At 43.8% G+C, this 22,158-nt stretch overlaps 1 protein-coding gene across 1 annotated transcript in view; it reads right to left on the reverse strand.

Annotated features, from left to right (window-relative positions):
- The window catches only part of LOC132249476 (ADAMTS-like protein 1), a 62,760-nt gene that overhangs the window by 28,825 nt on the left and 11,777 nt on the right, over positions 1–22,158 (reverse strand). The window contains exons 4-5 of the mRNA XM_059724688.1: positions 10,696–10,875; positions 8,779–8,913 (exon numbers count right to left, since the gene is read on the reverse strand). Of these exons, the coding sequence (XP_059580671.1) occupies positions 8,779–8,913; positions 10,696–10,875 (315 nt within the window). The remainder of the gene's footprint in view (positions 1–8,778; positions 8,914–10,695; positions 10,876–22,158) is intronic.

The following is a 22,158-nucleotide window of genomic DNA, read 5'->3' on the forward strand; positions in this document are numbered from 1 at the left end:
AGCTGTGGGGAAGCAGAGACTAAAACCCAAGACCCCCAGGGCCCAGGCAAGAGCATTGTCCACCAAGCTATAGGTGCTAAGAGAACCATGCATCAGCCTCTCTACTTGAAGTTGTGACATGGGACAGACAGGAATGAGAGACATAATAGGCCAGAATAGGAGGCTTTCAGAAGGAGTTGGGCTTTTTATAGCCTAGTGGTGCCATTAAGCCAGTTTGTCTGTTACCCATCTTCCCTAGAACAGTAGGTTGTGGGTTCTGCGCCTCTGCGTGGCTTCTGTCTGCTTCTGACTTTGTCATCATTGTTGAAGACAAATGATGTGGTAATCACTGGGAGCCTATACTTGCAATAAAGGTGTCAGAATTACCTCTCTGCGGGGAGAGAGATGCTAAGCAACTCCTTTTCTTCATTGCTCAGTTGTGGGGGGGAAGGGGGAAGGTATTGATTATAGCCACATTGGCAGACAGGGTTATTTGGGCAAATGTGATATATTTTATTAAACCTACTGTTTTATTAGACCAATATTTTATTAGACCAATGTTTTCTTGTCTGCCTAAGTCCTTAGACCAACATGGCTACAATCAAAACCCGCAAGTGACAAAGAAAAGGAGTTGGTTAACCTCATATAGATGTTGTGGACTGTTTTGTGACATTAGCGTCATTAGCTGCCTCACTTGAGTAGGAAAGACTTTAGCCAAAACTGTTGTGCCACAAATCTAGCCTGAACTCCTTTAGCAGAACTGAATAGAGAAAGTTATTTTCTGAGCTGTCTACAGCTAGGCAGCATAGCTAGCTGCTGACACTAGCAACAAGTTATGGGTAGCAAAAAAGAAAATTTAGAAACATATTATGCTCCAGCAAACATTGTTTGGTGTTGTTGTTATTTTTATTTCTGTGTCCTTCACCATAACTACATGTTTTTATTAGACCAATAGATCAGTTAGATATGATAGACAGATACGGTATCTTTTATTACACCAAATAACTTTATATTTACACAAGGTTACACAAATAACCTTATCTTTTCGTTATCATGAAATTCAGATGTATCCCACATTTACAAAGCAGAAATTACAAGAAATAAACATAAGCCCAACTACTAGATTTAAAACACCTCTGAATGCTGAGTTCCTCCAAATCTAGATCTCAATTTATCTAAGTTAGGCTGTTATATTCATACAGTTTCAAGAAAATGTGTCTGTAAATGGTGGTTATAGCTAGAAAAGTGGCTAGTATTGTACATGTGGCAATTCTTCCTTCTGGGTTCTGTTCTTTCTACACAGCATGTGTGTGACACTAATGGAAAATGCATGTGAGATACTGCTGTGGGAAAACTGGGCTTGTTGTATCTTTCAAGCAAATTCTGTTTTCTTAAGTAAGGAAAATAATTCCCCCCCACAGTATCAGCACCAAATAACTTACAACTTTTTATTCTGCATATAAGTAAGCTAGCTCTTCCGTTTCCTGAACCAACAGTAAAATTGGCAGCTAAGTTCTGAATCGACAGTCATTAGGGATACGGTATAAAAGTAGAAAGGAGCTCGTTTTCCAAGACTGTGCTTGCAGAGCTGGCAGTTAGTAAAATCTTGTTCTGACTTGTGAACTTAGCAAATTTGATATGGCAGTCACTGAGGGAGAGCACAATACATATGGAGCAGTAGGATTTCCTTTTTCACAGTTGACTGTATTTTTCAGCTCATAAAAAGCACGCTTTACCATCTAACTTTAATGTTATTGTTCAGTATCTCCTACATTTACGGAGTCTGTTATTTTCAAGCTCACTGTATTGAACATATATTGATCATATTCAGAACCCTGTTGAAGATTTTCAGTCTCAAGCTGGAGATGAAGAGCAGATCCCAATTGTATGATATGGCATTTTATGACAACATCTTGCATTATTTTGATATAGATTCTCCACAGCGTTGTGAAGTTGCCAAGTAGTACTGACCCTATTTTATAGATGGGAGAAGGAGGCACACAGAGAGACAATGAATTATTCAAGGTTATACAGGCAATCTGTGACACCGCAGGGAATGAAACCCAGATCTCCTGGGGGTTGGCTACTGCCCTACTAATTGGTCCATCCTCTCCTTGCACTTTTAGCTATTCAGAGCAATAGTCTTTGAACATTCTCTAGGGTCAGCATTACCCTCCCAGATTTAAATTAAATTCATTCACTCAGAACAGTAGCACCAAAATGTTGCATGTAGAGTGAATTCAAATACATAAGGCAACTACACACAAACAGAAAAAGCAGCTACCAGTGCAAGGCCACTGACTTAGGTATCTTCACTACACGTAGTGAAATATCTAACTTTTCTTTGGGTTTTTCTCTTTTTCAAGGTAATACCTAAAATTCTCACAGTTGTAAATAGCGGCTAGATTTACTGCTCTTGTTCAAGATCCCAGCTCTTTTACATGTTACTTGTGCTTCAGTCTCTCTTTAAGTTCACTCTCTTTCCTTCATTCCAAAAAGCTGCAGCATCCCTTTCTGAGGCTCCCTTATAAATGCAATCTAAAACATTAAGTTTATTATGTGCAGTGTGTATTATTGCAGTGCTTCCCCTTCTTTCACTATTTGTATCCTCAGGTATGTAATATGTTTGAAAAAATTGCCATACATCAGGAATATTGTTTTTTTCAGATCAGGAGAAATACATGTGGGGCTGGTGGGTTGAAGCCTGAGGGAATCATTTATCAAATCTTTTCACATTTATTTTCCATGCAACAGAAGCAACTAATTTGCAAGGAAGTATTTAAATGATGAAAGAGATGCCAAGGATCATCATACTGGTTTAAAAGTGTTGGAAATATGTTTATTCTTCTTGTACTCTCTCTTACCCCCATGGGTTACAGATAATCACATCTTTCATCTGCATTGCATCTTTAGACTCCAGTGTGCCTACAAGCCAAAGCATTCAAGTTCACCGCATCAAGTACATGTAGTAACCATGGTATTTTCCTGTCCTTAGATCAGAAGACACTACTGTATCTTGATTAAAGAGGAATGGCATATGTTATGTTTTTAATAAAAACCCTTCTACTTTAACAGACATCACTTGAGGTTCAAAGTCCCGCTCAGTCAAAATTCAGCTTATCTACAGACAGGTTTTCAACCTGTGGTCCATGGACCCCTGGGGGTCTACAGACTATATTTAAGGGGTCTGCAAAAGATGACCATGATCAATCAAAGTACACGAATACCCTGTATGCAGGACTGTTGGCATCATTTCAGCAGCTGACTATGCGTAAGACAGTAAACTTCTTACAATACTCCCAGCTTACAATACCCCTACCTGATTGGTTATGGTTGTGCCTTATTGACTGTAGGTTACTATACTATGGGCATGTCTATACGAGACATTTACTGCAGTTGCCCAATTAGCTCTGTAGTAAATGTCTCAGCATCTACTCAGGCAGTACTATTAGGATGGAGTAAACTAAATAACTCTGCTGCACATTAGTACAAGTGCTATCCTACAGCAGAGTTTTTTACTCCACAACAATGCATGTGTAGACGCTGACAGAGCTGGCTAGGGCAGGAGGGTGCTTCAATGTGGGGACTGCCTGCTGGCTAGCCCCACACTGTAGCACCCTTTTGCCTTAGCCAGCCCCTCTGCAGCACAATGAGCTGGGTCAGAGCAGCCCCGGGCTGGCAGGCTGACCCCTGGGGATCCTCTGCCAGCTGGGGCTGGTCTGACTTGGCTCAGTGTGCTGCAGCCCTCAGTGCATGTTCAAACATGACACCTGGGAGGAATAAACTCTGGCACTATATGTGCTGGAGTTTATTGCTGTACATTAACTGCATGTGTAGATGCACCCTGTAAGATATAAACCCAGCACTCCCCAGCAGAGGGTTGGTTAGTCAGTGCTTCATAAGTCTACAATTATGCTGAATTTTGCTCTTCTTTCTAGCCTTGTCTCCTTGTTCTTGTCTTAGACCTTGGACTGGTTCTAGCTTTAAGTCTCCATTCTCAACTAGGGTTGTCTCTCAATCCTGCTCTTACCACTTGCCATGAAACCTGCCACAGCCTTGTTCCTTAGCTCCTGCTCTGAAATTCCTCCTTTTGTCAGGTTTCAACAATCAGCCTTAGATTCAGTCCTGTTTCCAGTCCAGCCCTTAGTGTTTCTGTAGAGCTCTCAGCTCTCTTGACTCATACACACAGTGTCTGACTATGATTTCTGGCTCTGGACCCTGAACTTGGTTTTTGAGGCTACCTCTTGACCCTGCTGTTAATTTTTGTAACCTAGCCCAAACCATGAGGGCAGATCATTCATGACTTGTCTGTACTTTACTGAGTTTCTTTATGGTCTCTCTCTCAGGTTTTGTAACACTTTTTGCTATTCTGATACTGTTCAAGACGCTAAACCAAATTTACACTTCTGCTCATTGTTAGGAACTACCTGGGCACTGTTTCCTAAAATATCTTCCTCCTAATGTTAGATAGTCCTGTGGAAGAATGCACCATAGGATCCATCTTACGGTGGCTTACAGTGGAAGTACATGTACACAGAGGTAGAATATGCTAACTACATTATGGTACCTATAATGATGGCAACAATTTTCCTCTCATCCTTGGAGATGGTTTGCTTCTTCAAACTATAAAAAGACGTTGTTTAGGGCCCCAATTACACAACACTGCATTGCATGAATGACTCCAAAAGTCATAAAGTGAAGTCCTAAATGAACTCCTTCTCTGCTTATTCATCTCAAGTCACAAATCTGGGACTGCTGCTGCAACCTTTAGTGAAATGCAGTCCTGAAAGCCTGATACCTATGTTTTGGCCCCAAACCTCTTCCCACAAATTTCGGGGGTTTACTCCAGAGAGGTCTGCAGAGATAGAGCTGGGATGCCAAATGAATGCATGCAGTTGCTGCAAATATACTGAAGGAGGCACACTTTCTCACTAGAATGCTATGTTACAAATGCGGTGGCCTGAAGGCTGTGTTATTCTCCTTTAAATCATTGCTTAAGAAACAAATTCTTGATGTGCAAGCAAGTTCACCATGTGCAAACTTAATCTGCTTGTCTTCTCATATTCTGTGTTTTCTTCTCCTTCAGATCAAGGGAGTTGTTCTTAAATCATGCAGCTGGCAAAATCTCAAAAATACAGGTTCCCATTTAATTCAAATTTTTAGAAGCCTGGGTACTTACTTGGATTTATCCAAGAGCTTCAAATTCCCTCTTTTCCCTTTTCTTGTAACTCTTCCCCTCAATATTCTTTTCTGCTTACCCAACATACAATACTTTCCCTAATTTCCCCATTTTTACTCACTCTCTCTCTACCCTTGGCTCCAGTCTCTGTGGTTTCTTCCATCATCAAATGGCATCTCTGTAACTCACCACATCCTCTTGGTCTTTCTTGTCTAGTTTGGCTTCTGCCAAGTTCCTAATCAATGCCAACATTGGAACCTCTTCCAACTATCAATTAAAGGATGGCTCTCATACACAGTAATCAGAGCATGAGAGGCCTTAGCAGAGCATATTGCCCATAGCCTAGAGGGCAACTAAAATTGACATGCTGAACAGCAGATTGGGAGAGACTGTGAGGAGGCTGTGTGGAGAGGTTATAAAAGGCAGAAGTTCTATTAGAGGTTTTCAGGGAGAGAGAATTTGGGAGTTAAAGGGGTCTTTTATTTTAATCCACACTGCTACAATCCTAAACTGTAGTAATTTTAACTATACCTTTTTTTTTGGACATCCCTATCTTACCTGTAGCTGAACGCAGGTTGGAATCTATTTAGTGCAACTGCAGACAGTAATTGCTTGGATACCTTATAGTGGTACTGAATGCTTTGTATACAATTTTGGCAATGGCATATTGCATCACCCACTAGCCTTCAGGCATTTTTTTTGGATTTGTGTGACTTCTAACAGCTAGATTAGATATTTCATCCTCAGTCTAATTAGAAAAGTGTTTCTTAGGTTTCAGTAATGCAGGATCAGAGTCACTGTAATGTAACTTCATTGAAGATAATAGAGTTATCTGTACAGACAGATGCAAGACACATTTTATTGCCGGTGATTACCTCTCTCAAATCTTTGTTTAAACTCACTAAAGACTTTGCTTTGGAAATATAAGAAGCAGTGGATGAAAAAGAAGTGTGACCAAGCCCTGGAAATGTAAGTGCAATAAAACCCTACCTAAAATGATTTACTGAATGGTAAATAGCTTCAGATATATTTTCCCCTATAACAGTTTCTTTATTGCAGGTTTAGTAGAAACAGAAATGGAATCCAGAGCTGCATACTAGAAACCATTACAGATGTCAGGACTGGGGAAAAATAAACCCAAAGCAAATAAAAGTATAATATTTTAACTTCGGGAGTTTTTGTTTAAGTGCAAGCAAAGAACCTTTCAGAGGCCTGTACAAGGAAACACAACCATTCTAATAAGCACTGAGACAACGTACAGATCCTCCTCTCAAGATTTATAATCTCATCCCTGCAAAGCTGAAAAACAGTTCTGAAATACTGCATGACCTTGCTAATAGGAGTCATATGCATGGCAAGGATGCTAAAGAAGCTGATGGACTGACTGAGCCTAATATTAAATATGAACTCAAGGACAGTGGCAGGAAGGGGACTTAAAAATAAAAAGACCTTGAAAATTAGCAAAAAATAAGAATCACAATTGACCTGAAAACTAGGGCTATGCAAAACTTTGGATCGTGATTTGGATTTGGAGATGATTTGGATGATTCAGAGGCCAAATCTATGAATCCAAATTGAACTGCTAGAAGCTTTAGGCTTTCCGAATCAGTTCGGAAAAGATTTAGCAATTCAGAGATTTGGCCATAGGGTATATTGCAGAAATCAATAAAATATCTATAACTTTGTTGTTTTTTGGCTGATTTGGATAATACTTGCAGGGGTGGTAGCTTCTGCTGAGGGCATGAAGCTTGCCAAGTTTAAAGGTGATAGGTGCAGGGGCTTCTGGGAAACTGCACCTCAAAATCCTGAAAGCAAAACTCATGTCACATGTATGTGTTAAGCCACAGCATGGTGAAAACTGCAGGGTTGGTAGGTCATGCTGGGGCCATAAATTCTGCCAAGTTTCAAGGAGATAGGTGTACACACAGTCCCACAAGCACCCATGTCCTGAGTTTTGCCTGCCTGTGGCCAGAGGGGCAGGGCCCCAGAACCCAGACTCCCCCTGCACCTATCTCTTTGACAGCTGGCAGGCTTTGTGGCTGCAGCAGGCCTCCAGTTTTCACCCCCCTGTGCCTTAAGACACACACAGCATCACCTATGTCAGGAGTTTTGCTTGTCAGCAGTTTGAGGTACAGTTTCCCAGAAACCCCTGCACCTATCACCTTCAAACTTGGCAGGCTTCATGCCCTCAGAAGAGGCTACCACCCCTGCAAGTGTCATCCAAATCAGTCAAACAACAACAAAGTTATAGATGTTCCATTGATTCCCTATTGTACCCTATGGCTGAATCTCCGAAGCTCTCTGAAGCGGCTCCGAATCGATTTGACTGAATTGAATCAGAAAAAAAAAAGATTTGAATCTCCAAATCAAATCAGCTGAATCTGAATCGGCCGAATCCAAATTGAATAGTTGCCTATTCGCATAGGCCTACTGAAAACACTTTACATTATACAGTATAGCTTGGAGTGCAAAGAGAAAACAGAAACTCAGGATGGAAATGAAGAACATCTCATTTAGAACTGCTTGTGTATAAAATTTTCATACACTTTGACTGCTGTGAACGTATGATTAAGAAGAGTGAAACAAATGGCTTGCAAGGATAAAATTGGTCTAGAGAAATAGATAAATCTCTGGTGGAAGTCATACAAGACAAAAAGGAATATTCCAGAAAGAAGGAACACCTGTAAACAGGTAGAAAGGAAAAAAGATAGAATTACAGCTGACATCTGAGGATGCTGACAGATGTACACTCCCTACTGTAACTCATGGCACTTTGTAGGAAGTGCCATGAGTTACAGTGATCCCTCAGACCCAACCAATGTTCGCTGTTGGGTCTGGGAGGTTGAGGGATTGGAGTTCCAGTTTGGAGTGGCTGCATGTGTGCAGCCACTCTCCCCTTCCCCTGCCCCCCTTACCCCTTTGCAGCTCTGGTGCTGTTTTTAGAAGGTGGGGGGTGGGGACGGAGCTTGGTCTGTGGTTTGGCTAGCCTGCGTGGGCAGGTGGGCGAGTGGATTGGGCTGTATCAACCTAACCCTTCTCCCTGTGCATGTTGACACAAGTTAATGAAGGTGCTCCACTTTGGAGCACCTTCACTGAAACCCTCATGCAATGATGGTTCAGATTGTCACATAAATTGGGCACTTGTAAGTGCTCTGTGGGGCATAGCTGTAGAGTACTTGAGGGGCTTGATCATGTGACAAATCATGACTTCTTGTCAGTGCTCTGAGTATACTGCTAATGTTGTCTTACCTTTTCCAACCACCCTGTTTGTTTCATGCATTGGCTGTATCTTGCCTTGACTGTAAACTCCTCAGAGAGTAGGAATGATTTCTTACTAGAATGTCCAGCACCAAGAAGCCCTTATGATTTTTGGGGCTTTCCAGCATAACAGTAACCATAAACCTGGCTTGTTAATGATTGCTAACATTTCAAACCTGAGTCCAGAGCAAACATTTTCAAATAGCCCCCAATCTATAATGGGCTGAATCGGCTTCCCAGATCTCAACACCTCTCAGATGAATGGCTGGATCTGAATTTGACATATTCCCTGCCTCTCCTTTTCTCTCTTTCTCTGTCTTTGTCTCTCTCTTTCTATTTAAATTGTAAGGATCCAGACTTACCTATGAGGACAGAACTGCCAGGGTTTAGAGACAGTCTTGTTCCTGACGGAGAGGTCATCACTGAAGTAATACCTGGCTCTCTGACTAAAAGCATTGTTGTCAAGTCTTCTAAATGAAGGAGGGGTCGTGGGGGGTCTGGAAATAAATTAAGAGATGGAGATGACGAGCAAGGCTGTAACAGGGAAGCACTGAAGGACATTAGAAACCATCCCTCCTATTTTTCATTGTTTTGAAACAGCAACATTTCAAAGGAAATCAAGTGGTGTGGGTGCCTGATGTACCAGGTAGGTGTAGCAGTACAGATGCAATTAAAATAATGTCTAATGTCAGGCGTAAGCCAACAATAGCCAAGAAATTCTTTAAGGCTACTCTGCCATCCTTGATTCTTGTGAGTGATGAGGCACAGCAGCAGATGTTGCTCGCTAGCAAATACAGTCACTCAGAACAGATGGTAAACTCACACTGCATAGCTACTGTTAATACACAGGTGATATCTGGTGGCCCAGAGTTGTTTCCACTATTTCTTTTTCTTAAGCAACTGAAAAAATGGTTTGCCTACAAATGATCCTGAAGCACTGAAAGTAATTTTGCATCTTTAACAAAAAAGTGAGTTTTTTCTGGGGCCTATTTGCTTTGAAACCAAATTGGAATTATGATCTGGGAGGTTTTCTTTTTTAAATATATGAATATAATTTTTAAACTTAGTTTTTAGGGTTGGTCTGAAATCACAGGTATTCCATGTGAATAGAAGCCCTCCACTAGAAGGGCTTTAGCACTGCCCTTAAGATTGTGAGAACGTTCAGCTTTAAAATCTGTCTCTAAGGTAGCAGCATCCACAGTGCCTAGACTTGCCCTGCAAGTTTGAGTCAGCTGTGAATCAAAGGGGGCAATATGCTAAGGCCTGAAAACTGACATCTGTGACAGATACTTTGTAAATGCGTTGTTGCAACAACTGACTCCCCAGCCCAGCCTCTGGCTTCTTTGCTTTTCATTCCATCCAGGAAGAGCACACACCAACTGCTGAAACGTCCTTAGCCTGACGAAGGGTTTTTGAACCCGAAAGCTTGCTTAATAACTATTCTCCAACTATTTGGGTTGGTCTAATAAAAGAGATCAGATTCACCCAAGGAACCTTGTCTGCTTTGTTGCAACAATGCATGTACAGAGTTACAAAACAAGAACACTTCATTACTAGGCATACAGTACCATTTACATTATCTGGCTGGATCTTTCATCTCCCAGACAGTGGGAAATGACACAGATGGGTCATTAGGGAGGAAAAATCCATCAACAGGCACAATAAATTAGTCCTGTGTAACACTTCCACCCATGCTTTAGGCTTGACAAAGTCTTTCCAAAATCACCCAGCTAGACTTTCGGCCTGCTACAATGAAACCCAAGACAAAGTAAACTTTACCCTTTGCTGACCTGAGTTACTGTTTTGTAAATTGCACAAGGTTTATGCATCAGTTAGTGAGGTGTGAAATTGGTCAGTGTCACTTAGTGATTTATAAGAGTGGCTGCTTCTCAGAAGTGGTGTGGTATACAGGGCAGAGGGCTACTACCTTCCTTTTGGGAGTGCCCTTAGGGGCATGTTTGACAGTTCTTTGCTTGGCCATAAAATCTAAATGTGCAAAAATTAAAAATTAGTATTCTTTTTTTTTTCCTGATAAAAGTTTTTTCTTCCCCAACTCCCAAGCTCTCGTTCCTGGTTTGATAGCCTGTGCTGCTAATACAATTGGGATGTATTCCTTCTCCAGAGAATAAAGATGCTTAGTCACTCTTTCTTCTCTTATGCTCCCTGATTAGTTCAGCATAGTTGGAAGTCTGCGGGGGTGCAGGTGATGTTAATCCTGTAACACAAGCAAAATGTAACAGACAAGTCCTTCCAAGGCAACATGGATTCCTGTGGCTTACCAAGAATCATCAGCTGCGTACTCTCAGTCACTTCCCCACGAAGATTGACTGCCTTGCAAGAGTAGGATCCCTGATCAGATAAAGATGCATCTGCAATCAGCAGTGATCCATCATGCAAATGGTGTGGAGGGCCCAGCTGGATCTGATCCTTAAGCCAAGCAATTTCTGCTTCAGGTACACCTGGAAAGGCAAGGGCGGGAAGGGGGAAAAGGTATAAGATACTGGATGACAATATTTCCATTAGGGACAGACAAAGCAGTTGGCATAGAATAATCATATCAAGCTTTTGTACCCTACTAGCAGCCCAATGTTCAAGAGAGTTTGGTAATTTTTTTTCAATTCATCTGTCTCTACATTTCCTGGAGCTACTTGAGAATGCAAACAAAGGCCACACACTTTTTTGAAAGTGGCTTTTCCACTGACACTTATCATCTGACAAGAAGCAAACAGCATCATGTGAAATTGACCTTATTTGACCTGGAGGGATGTGGGCTGCAGGGTTCCCCAGGGCTTGGTCCTCGGGCCCACAATATTCAACATCTTCATCAGTGACTTGGGCGAGGGGGTAGAAAGCACCCTGTTCAAGTTCGCAGATGACACTAAGATGTGGGGGGATGTGGGTACGCTAGAAGGGAGGAATAGGCTGCAATCAAACCTAGACAGGTTACAGGGGTGGGCCGAAGAGAACAGGATGGGGTTCAACACTGACAAGTGCAAGGTACTGCACCTGGGGAGGAAGAACCAGCGGCACACCTACAGGCTGGGGAACTCCCTTCTTGTCAGTGTTGAGACAGAAAAGGATCTTGGAATCATCATTGATGCCACAATGAACATGGGCCGACAGTGTGGGGACGCGGCCAGGAAGGCCAACCATACCTTGTCGTGCATCCACAGATGCGTCTCAAGCAGGTCCAAGGAGGTGATCCTCCCCCTCTACGTGACACTGGTCAGGCTGCAGCTGGAGTACTGAGTCCAGCTCTGGGCACTGCACTTCAGGAGGGATGTGGCCAATATGGAAAGGGTCCAAAGGAGGGCCACCGGCATAATTAGGGGTCAGCAGGGCAGGCCCTACGAGGAGAGGCTGAGGGACCTGAACCTGTTCAACCTCCAAAAGAGAAGGCTGAGAGGGGATCTGGTGGCAGTCTACAAACTAGTCAAGGGGGACCAGCAGGCATTGGGAGAGTCCCTGTTCCCCTGATCAATCCCGGAAGTTACAAGAAACAGCGGACACAAGCTAGCGGAGGGTAGTTTCAGAATAGACATTAGGAAGTGCTATTTCACTGTCAGGGTGGCTAGGACCTGGAACCAACTTCCAAAAGAAGTGGTACTGGCTCCTACCCTGGGGGTCTTTAAAAGGAGGCTGGACAAACATCTGGCCGGGATCGTTTGACCCCAGTATTCTTTCCTGCCCATGGCAGGGGGTCGGACTAGATGATCTCCTCAGGTCCCTTCTGACCCTACCAACTATGAAACTATGAAATCCCAAGAAAAAACAATGCTTTTTAGTCAACCTCATCAGAAGGAAGGGGCATGCCCTCTTACATAGGCTTGTTTCATGTCACAATCTAACATGAGAGCAGTCTATGCAGGATAAAACATCCCCCTGCAACTCCAAAATGGAGGACTCTCATTTTCATTCAAAGGTTTCTAAGAAATGCCACTGTAGACTATTCTGCACTGCACAGTGGTGTGCAGACAGAAAAGGACAGGATAAATCAGTTTAAGCAATTGATCTACTGGAGTCGCCCTTTGCTATGGAATAATTCAGATATCCACATGTTTGACTCAAATTTCAGTAACTTGCTAACCTGATCCAGAAGTTCCTCAGTTTTTTCATAGCATGGCACACATCTGAATAGAACAACTGTTTTGTGGCCACACACATGTTCATGTACTGCTATTCTAGTAGCAATTGCTTCCAGAGCAAAACACTACCAGGAACACATTCAAAGGTGAGCTAGAAGCAGACAGCACAGAGCAGGAACAAGCATCATGAGATCAGACAGCTCTCTGAGGGTCAGCAGCAAGCATTCCATGGATGACCAGCTTGAGAACCACTGGGTTGGTGGTCATTTGGTTCAGGGTGAACAGTCTCTTCCTAGGGACTGTTACCCAAATGAGAACTGCCTGTTTCTGACTGTTCAGAACAGAGCTTTCTTGCAAGTTAATGGCTGAATACAGCTGGAGAAATGTAAAGTCTATGCAAAGATTTCCAGTAGTTTAGAAAAACCAGTTACTTTTGCAGAGTGAAAGATCAAACTCCCTATGTTCTATTTTACCCCAGTGAAACTGGCAAGGACAGCACTGAACAATTTAAGCAGGGCTTGAAGTTTGCCTGTCTGCTTTCCCATTTTGTACAACAAATAATCAAGCAACTGCCTCATCTGGCATCTGCACTCTCTGGCATCACTGGTTTATCAGTTTTCTTCATTTGACAGTTCAAAGATTGAGATTTTTGCCTGTAAATCACTAGTACAAGCCAGACTAGATCAGGTATTTCATTGCCAGCTGACAGCAGCTCATGTGAAAAGAACCCCATTATAATTGGCAGCTTTCTTGCCAATCAGAGAAAGACCATGTGGACATGGAGAATAAAAGTGGGCATGGAGAATAGAAAGCCCATTCATCTGTTGTGGTTAGGCAATTCTCAGCAACTAGCTGATTCCAAGCTTTACTCAGCCAGTAAGCACTATACCAGCAGCATTAAGCAGCCAGAACTTGACAGACAGCTGATTTCCCTCTGAACTATTAGAGCATTCTTGCTGTTTTCCATCCTCTGCACCACTTTGTAACTTTGGTGGGATGCAAGAGGGGACACTCTTGACAGGACTGAGGCTGTGTAGGTGGTGAGGGGTGGGGAAGAGGATTTAAACTGTTGTGGAGGATGACATATGAGGCAAGTAGCACATTCCCCACTTTGGTACGGGGCTGCAGGAAAGCCAGGGGCTTCACACAGTCTGAATCCTTGTTTCTTGCACTATCAGATATCACTTAAGGTACAGACCAGACTGGTACAGACTCTGTCATACTTTTCTATCCTGCTCATGACTGGTTGATAATTTTGTGTTTCCCATAACTTAATTATTTTACAATGAGAGGGTTTTGGCCTCTTTCTTAACCTTGAAGGCTAGTTTTTAGCTGGTTCCTATTCTTTAAAACACATCTCATTCGGGTGGCAGTTAAAACTTTCTTCAAGTCTTCACAAGATACCAAGGTGAAGTTCCCAGGGAAAGCCACACCCTCACTGGATAAAAAATAACTCCAAGTCCAATTTATTCAAGGCTGCAGGTTTATTGTATATTCCTTGCAGAACTGGGGAGTCAAAAGGATTGGATCTGGCAGGGGAAAAAGAGAGAACGGAGACTCTTTCAATTTGTTGAAGTCCTTGAGAGCAGTAAAGAATGGCTGATCCAGCAACCCCCTGTGAGTTCTATTCTAATACAGGCATGATCATTCCACAGTAGACATTTTCTCCCTGAAAGCTGCATGATTGCAGGCAGCTTACAAGTCATATCTTCACATTAACTCCAATGCTGATGCCAAGCACTGAAAAAAAATCATGAGTGAGAGACCTCAGAGAATTATGTGATTAACTTAAAACAGTGAGATGATGATTATTATTTTTTTTAAGTGAGAAAATTCACAATATTTTTCTCTCTTTCTTGGTTCTAAGCTTGTATGCACTTGGGTCATGCTTTTTTCCTGCAATTCTAAAAGTTAAATATTTACTTTTTAGGAGGCGAGATTCTTTTGTCACAGGGCTCCAGGAACTGACTCATAAGAAGCTACACCAACATTAGACATCCACATTGGTTCACTTCTTTGCAGGCAGCTATTGTCTGTTCAGATAGGGCCAAACCATTAAATACTTACACTTCCCTTACTCTGGTAAAACTCCCATTCCCATCAAAGGAAGTTTTGCTTGAGTAACAAGACTGAAGGATTTGGTTCACCCTGCTGTTGTTCAACCTGTGGCCGCATTTGCACATCTGCAAAAGCACTTCTCCGATGACCTGCACAGAAGAGCTATTCTTCCTTCCCTCTTTAATCTAAAGCTTCCAGGGTAAACATAAATGAATCAAGAACAAATGTTACAGCTGTGACCCACAAATTGGATGGGGGAGGATGAGAAGAAATGAACATGTCAGTGTATCCTTCTCACATGAGTGGCTTATACAGGTTTAGTCTAATGAAATGGGTAATGAAACCAAAGTGACAGCAGGCTGGCAAGCACTTCAAAAACACCAATATAAAGATGTAGGTGCAAATGTAAGTAAAGCTTTTCTTCCAAAAGATTGACAGTAGGGGGAGCAAGAGCCTTTCAGTCGGCCCTAGCTGTGGGTTTTTTTGTCAGATGGTTGTCCACAAGGGTATAATGGAAACATAAGGAAAATGTAGGTTTACCATAAGGAGAGAATGCAAACTTTTAAAAAATGAAATAATAATAGAAAATTAATGGATGAAAAAGCAAGCAGAAAGCCAGTGCCTCCTGTATGAAGCTGTAGTGCAGTATTTTTCAAAATAAAGGAGAAAACAGTCTGAAAAATAAAAGTGTAGGGTCAGATATTCTGTTTGTGTAAACCGGTACCATTGCATTAGCTTCATTAAACCACAAGATTTTATCCCACTGAGAACATAAGCTTCATGAATTCCCCTTTGGAAGTAAGTTTCTTTTGTTGTTATGAACTTCTCTTTTGTTGGAGGCATCACATTAGGAATGCTTGCCCTACAGTTGGAGAATATTTCCAAACAGTAATTATAACCCAGAAAGCCCTCCCTTCTCTCTGTTCCTCTTCAATAGCCAACTAGAAATAGCTACCAACCCCCTACCTTTTACTGGAGTTAGTTCTCAGTACAAAAAAGGCTGGTGTAAGTGACAAGCAGCATGATAATCATGCTGATGCTTTAGCTCTATGATGTGTATGTTCTCTGGAATGCAGCAAAGTAATCTGGGTTCTACCAGACTGCTACCAGTTTCCATGGCCATAATATTCTGTAATAGTACTAAATACTTTTGCTTATGGTGTGGCAGTCTGATGCTTGTGAAAAGGAACAGACAAGGCTTAAAGAGAAAAATCAGGACACACCCTCTTCCCCATACCAAACCCTGTAGAGTCTGAATGACAAACTGGGATAATTTTAAGGAAGAGGTGGAGGACTTAGAAGTATAACACACACAGAGAAAAGAGACAGAGGATGTTTGTGAAAGCCAAAGGTGTATCCAGGGAGGGGTACAGTGGTTCCATAGTCGGGGGGGGGGGGGGGGAGAGGGGGGAAGCGCTATGTGCCACACACCCCTTTACTTTTAGAATTGCAGAAAAAGAAAGCCTGACCCACTTCTAGATCTGCCTAGGGTGGGAAATATTGATGTTTCAAGTTTTTCTTTCAAAAACAGTGACAACGGATCACATAGTTAAAACTGGGCACCTTTTGGCACCCAGCATTGTTTCTAATCATAACCATGCCCATTTAGAGTGTGTCTGTACTGTCTCTGTGGCAAGCCCACGAACACAGCCTAGAAGCAATCTCCCCATTCACTCACTCCCACTCTACTCATGCCAGAGCCTGCAAACTGGGCAGCACAGCTATTTTAGTACAGCCCTAAGCATGTCGAGTATACTTCTTGACATGTGCGCCGATCCATTTTAAGAGGACTACAATGTCCAGTGCAAGGGTTTGGTGTGCACAGAGGAGAGAGTAGGCAGCATGCGCTTTTGTTAGTGCAGACATGACATTAGACATCCAAGTGCCTGCCATGTAAATGCAGTCAAAACATGTATGTACAGGATCTGATCCAATGGCTCACTGTAGAAAGCTTCACACTAACATCTACATGAGCTAAAATGCATTTCCAATTCATTTTGGCAGAAAACCTGAGTCCACCATTCCTGAATCTGCAGATTCAACCACAAAAAAAAATGTCTGAATTACCAATGGACTAAAAATCTACTTTCTGAGAATCACTGCCACATGTAGGGTGTTTGGTGGATAGGAGTTGTTTCTCTTAGGCTCAATAGTAGGGGAGCCTGGGGCTAGCCACAAGACCCTAGCATCTCTTTTAAACGTACCTCAGCCACTGTAGAGTAGGTGCCAAGTCATATGTGGCATGTCTACACGTGACCTTTAATGCATATTAGCCTATTTTAATGCACATTGATGCACATTTAATGCACTGGAAAAAAAACTTGCTATTTAGTTAATGCACAGTAAAATAGGCCAATGTGCATTACACATTGCTTAAAACCCATGGCCAGTTTTACATGTGCACCAGGGGTGAAGGGGTGGTGCTTTAGTTAGAGTGGATCTGTGAGCCCTACGAGGAGCGGCTAAGGGACCTGAACCTGTTCAGCCTCTACAAGAGAAGGCTGAGGGGGATCTAGTGGCCTGTTACAAACTAGTCAGAGGTGACCAGCAGGCACTGGGGGAGTCCCTGTTCCCCCGAGCACTACCAGGAGTGACTAGAAATGACGGTCACAAGCTGGCAGAGGGTAGATTTAGACTAGATATCAGGAGGCGCTATTTCACTGTCAGGGCGGCTAGGATTTGGAACCAACTTCCAAGAGAAGTGGTGCTGGCTCCTACCCTGGGGGTCTTTTGAGAGGAGGCTAAACGAACACCTTGCTGGGGTCGTTTTACCCCAGTGCTCTTTCCTGCCATGGCAGGGGGTCGGACTTGATGATCTGTCAAGGTCCTTTCTGATCCTACAAGCTATGAAACTATGAAAGCACCATTGCGTCTCATGCATCAGCATTCCTGCACTTCAAAATGGCGGTGAGGGCACTAGAAATAAAGCTCATTCGAAGAGCTTTAGTTCAAATGCCCCCACCACCAATTTTAAGCATGGGGATGCTGATACACAAGAGACAGGAGGCTGCTGGAGAGCAGTAATTGCCATGCTTCAGCAGACTCAATTAAGTCTGCTCCGACATGCTGGAATTCCCAACATGGTGGAGAGCAGCCTCCATGCTTATGTATAGGGTACCTGTGCTCTTTACTTAATACACATTAGGACAGTCTAATGCACATTTTCCAGGTACCTCATAATGGAAGTACTAGATTTAATGCACATCAACTAAAGCACGTTAATTGCAAATGTAGACATGCCCACGAATTGCAATATGATTTTCTGATAGGACTTACTTTCATAGCTTAAACAAACTTACAGTTGAGTTCTCCTGGGGAAAGAAGAAGAGAATTTGATTCTACAGATACACATGCTTCAGGCCAAATTCATCCTTGGTGCAACTCTTCAGTTACACAGAGGATCAATTAGACCTCTTGCTTTGTAATGGCTTGTTCCAACATCTACAGATTACAGTTCAGAGTACAGAATGTGTCAGCACCTGTGCCTACAAAAAGAAATTAGAGACCTATATAAAAACAATTCCCAAGTTACGGTAACAGTCCCTTTCATTATCTCTTATTTGAAAGAAACCTTATCAGTGCCTGTCAGCAGCCAGCCTGTATTCCTGTCTCCTGGCAACAACAGCTTTAGCAAATGTCATAATTAATCCTTGTATCTAGTATTTCTTTTATAGATGCTTGTCCTGGTATCCTGTAGATTTTCATTAAAAGCCTCTCAATGTGAGACAGAGCTGCAACTACACCCAAATGAAGACCTCTCCCACGGGCACTTCAGAATAGCCCGACTGCCTACCCAAAGCTTCTGAGGATGAGATGAACGGGGCAGTCACTTCAAAGGAAAGAATACCCTGAGAATCCTTTTCGGAGCAATTTTTAATTGTTTTACTGTGTGGCAAGGTGGGGCTCCCCGACTATCCACAGCGCTAGTTTCCCCACTTACCTTTGAGCACGCCACCCACCTGTCTTGCCCTCCATGCCTTGTTGGTAATTAATTGTTAACTAAGGCAGGAGGCTGCCCATTCTTGCCCCGATGCCAGGGGGCACTATCTGCAGCTCTGTACCTCCCCTACACCGCAGCCCAAGCCTCACAGATAGCATCCAGATGACAATATGCTCCTGGCCCACAGCCAGATCAAGCTTAGGCCTCGTTGTCAGGCCTCAGACACACACTCATACCGCCCTCCCCTCACACTCCACCCTCTCACAGGGTCTCTTTCACATGTTGACAACTTGTACTGCCTTGCTTCCTCTTGGTGCGGGCCCCTTAGGCCATAGGTTTACCTAGTTCGTACCTTGGGTGGAAGACATACCATCTTTTGAGCCTCTCCTGCAACCCTCACCGGGATAGTGGCCAGCCAATTACCTGACTGGGTCTAAGCTTACTCTGGCCCCTTCTGGGGCAACTCTATATCCTCACATGCTCTGGGCTCTCAGCCCTCTGATTCTTCTCCCCTACTGGGGTCCCTCCTCTCTGTCCCCTTTCTAGGGCCACCTCTCACTGGGGTGTTCTTAAACTCACACCACAACTGGTGTTCCAGGGTCTCACGGGGACTCTCACTCCCCCCCTGGAGCAGCAGGTTATTGTGCTCACTATAGGTCTTGCTTTCAACCCACACTCGGCCTCCCAGCAGTGGAGGACTTACCAGGGTCAGGACTTACCCCTATCTCTCAGACTGAGCCCCCTTACTTGGCCTCTGGCCCAAACTACAGCCTTGGGTGTCTGAAGACATACGTAGGCCTACTCCCTTTACTGGGGCTCACACTGCTCCCTTCACTGGGGCCACAGGGCTTCCCTCCCTGCTGGGCTCAGGTGGCCATATCCGTGCCTGGCCCCAACTCTTGCTCCTTAGGGCCTTGCACCTCACAGGGCTCAGGTGGCCGCAGCCATGCCTGGCCCCATTCCCTCCGATGTTACGCAACCCACTCAAAAGTGAGGGCTAGGGTTAAAGCACTCCTACCCGCCTTACACAGGAATGATAACTGGCCTGGCATTTCCTGGGGGCTCTCACACCACTGAGAGCCCCACCAGGCCACCCACGCCCAGCAGGGTGCAGTTTTAGTTCATGCCCAGGACCAGGAACCTCCAAACCATCCCCTACAGCTTACCTCTAGGATGTTGCATGGAGCCTTAAAGCGAGGCAATGTTACTACCTAGCCTACCAGCAGGGAACTGCCCTGTTTATATGGGCGGCCTAAGATTTAAAATGGCCACCGTAATCAATCACCTGCTGGCTGCTTGGCTCCACTCTTAAAGTGGCAGGCACCAACAGTGCCTTGCCATGCACCTTCTCCCTTAAAATAGTTCCTGGGGGAGGTTTCCTTTGCTGCTCCTCCAAAGCAGGCTTTCCTCAGAGCCTATGAGAGTCCCCAAGTGGCAAGCACCCCAAAGGTGCTCCACCACATACTGGCTTTGATGTACCCTGATAGAAAAGTACTGGAGTGGAAAGGAATGAGGTTTTACAAAGCTCCATGAAGCTTATTCCTTTAGACATGCTCAACTTTGTGTCTGGAAATATAAATTTGTCTGCCAAGTCTTTTCCTAGTGCTCCCATATTCTGATTTATTTTCCTCAGTGTTTATAACAGAAACTGATGGATGGAATATTGTGTATGAATTTAGTAGCACTTTAAGACCACCCCTTTCCAGAGCTGTTAATGCAACATGGGAAACTCTGCAATTCCTTCTGCTGTCAAGGCTGTCTATCTATGCTGAAGAAATTCCACATAATGTTTCTAATCCAGTAAGGACATTTGTATTTAAAAATGCAGGATAACTACAATCAGCTAACATATTTTCAAATATACAAGCAGGCATTTGTTCCCACTAGAGCAAAAATTATATAATGTCATGCTGGTTAGAACATGTTCATTAACAAGTTTTCTAAAATGGTGTCTTTTGCCATCTTATGCATAAAATATTATAGAAATCATTTTATTTCTATAGCTTACTGTGACATCTTGTGCCCTTCTGGCAGCCCGGCCTGTCGGGGTGTGGCCCCTCCCCTCAACTCTCCTGCCATGACTTTGATGTTAAAACTTACTATGAGAGGGGTCTTCAGTGGAGATCTTTCCTGGGGGGGCCCTCCCGATGGACAGCGGTACTTACGATCGTAGACCACGATGTTCCACAGGGCTCCACCTCCCCTACACCCCATCCACTCGCCAACTGGTTGGATATGTGTTGATGATGGTCTCTGGCCCTGTAGGACGGCCGAGGGCCTGTCTACCTGGGTCTAGTCACTCTTCCTCCCCTCTCGGGGTTCGTTTTATTTTAAAGAAAATATTCCCCTGAGTAGAAGGGGGTTACAGGGCTGCCTCCCTTATCCCTGCCTGCTCTAGGGGTCTCAGATGCCTCTTCCCTCCTACTGTACGCAGGGAGCTCCCCTGCCTCTTTTGTCTCAGCTTCTTCTGGGGGCTGTGGGGTTGCCCCTGCTTTGCCTCCCGTAGGAGGCTTAAAGCTCTCCCTAGTGCTGCCTGTGAGAGCCACGCAGGCTGGGTTGCTTCCTCCCTGTGCCAGAGCCCACCTAACGAGCTGCCGGCCCGCTTTCTCTCTCTCTGGCTCTTCCTCTGCCCCAGATCCGGTAGGGCTTTTAAACTTTCCCGTGGCGGCTGGTATGGCCGCTGGGATTGGCTCAGCTGTTTCCCACACCAGAAACAGCTGATTAAACAGCTGGCATAATGCCGGTTCATACGCCCCCGGGTGCGGCTCCTGCTCTGGCTGCCCTGTGGGAGGTGAGTTAGCCCTGCCGGGGGCCTCCTCCCGGGGTATGGGGACCGCAGGGTTCACTCTCTCCCCTTCAGGAGCCTGTGGCGGTGTCTCGTCACCACACTTACATTTTTGCCTTTTGCCTCCTTTGTTTCCAATTACTAGCACTGTTTCCATGATAACAAGATTGTTGTGCCTTCAAGGCTTCTCTGTCCTCACTGTTTCTTTCCGAATTCCTATATAATGTTACAACTCTCAGTTTGTGCTATTATAATATCCACAGTGGAAAGCTCTGAGAACGTGGCAACTTCTGATGATTTACTTAGTGTACAAGGTGCAAATCTACCCTGCCTGGTCTTCAGACCAACACAGCTAACTACCTCTCTCAACTTCTGATGAGACAGCAGAAGAAAACAAATGTCCATGGAAAACAATGCTGTCATAAGCAAAGCTTCTTTGTATCATTGAGGAGGGTAAGAAATTAAATACATACATTGCATAGGAAGAAGTGTTTATAAATAGAAAGCTTGTCATTTTTTCCAAGAGTTATCACTACGTAGAACACAGTTCAGAGATACTGGCATAATGCAGGGTGCATTTTGGCACCTTATATCACAGAGGCCCCTTATGATCCAGGAATTCCGATATTACAACAATGCCTGAGACAATAAAGGTTAAAGTCTACCTACTCTAGATAGATAGCACCTTTCCCCAGACAATGATTCTGCTGTTAGATTGCCCCAGCTTTTCCACTGTGTTTCTAATGTGATTGCATTCTGGTAATGGGCAGAGTTTCCATTCAGGCAAAGGCTCCACTAAACCTCTCTTGGTAGTAATTGCTGAGAGGAAGTGCTGAATTCATGTGTTTCTTGGCTGTCCTGGCCATGCCCTCAC

The sequence above is a fragment of the Alligator mississippiensis genome, chromosome 3 (genome assembly GCF_030867095.1).
Source record: "Alligator mississippiensis isolate rAllMis1 chromosome 3, rAllMis1, whole genome shotgun sequence".
In the NCBI taxonomy this organism is placed as follows: Eukaryota; Metazoa; Chordata; order Crocodylia; family Alligatoridae; genus Alligator; species Alligator mississippiensis.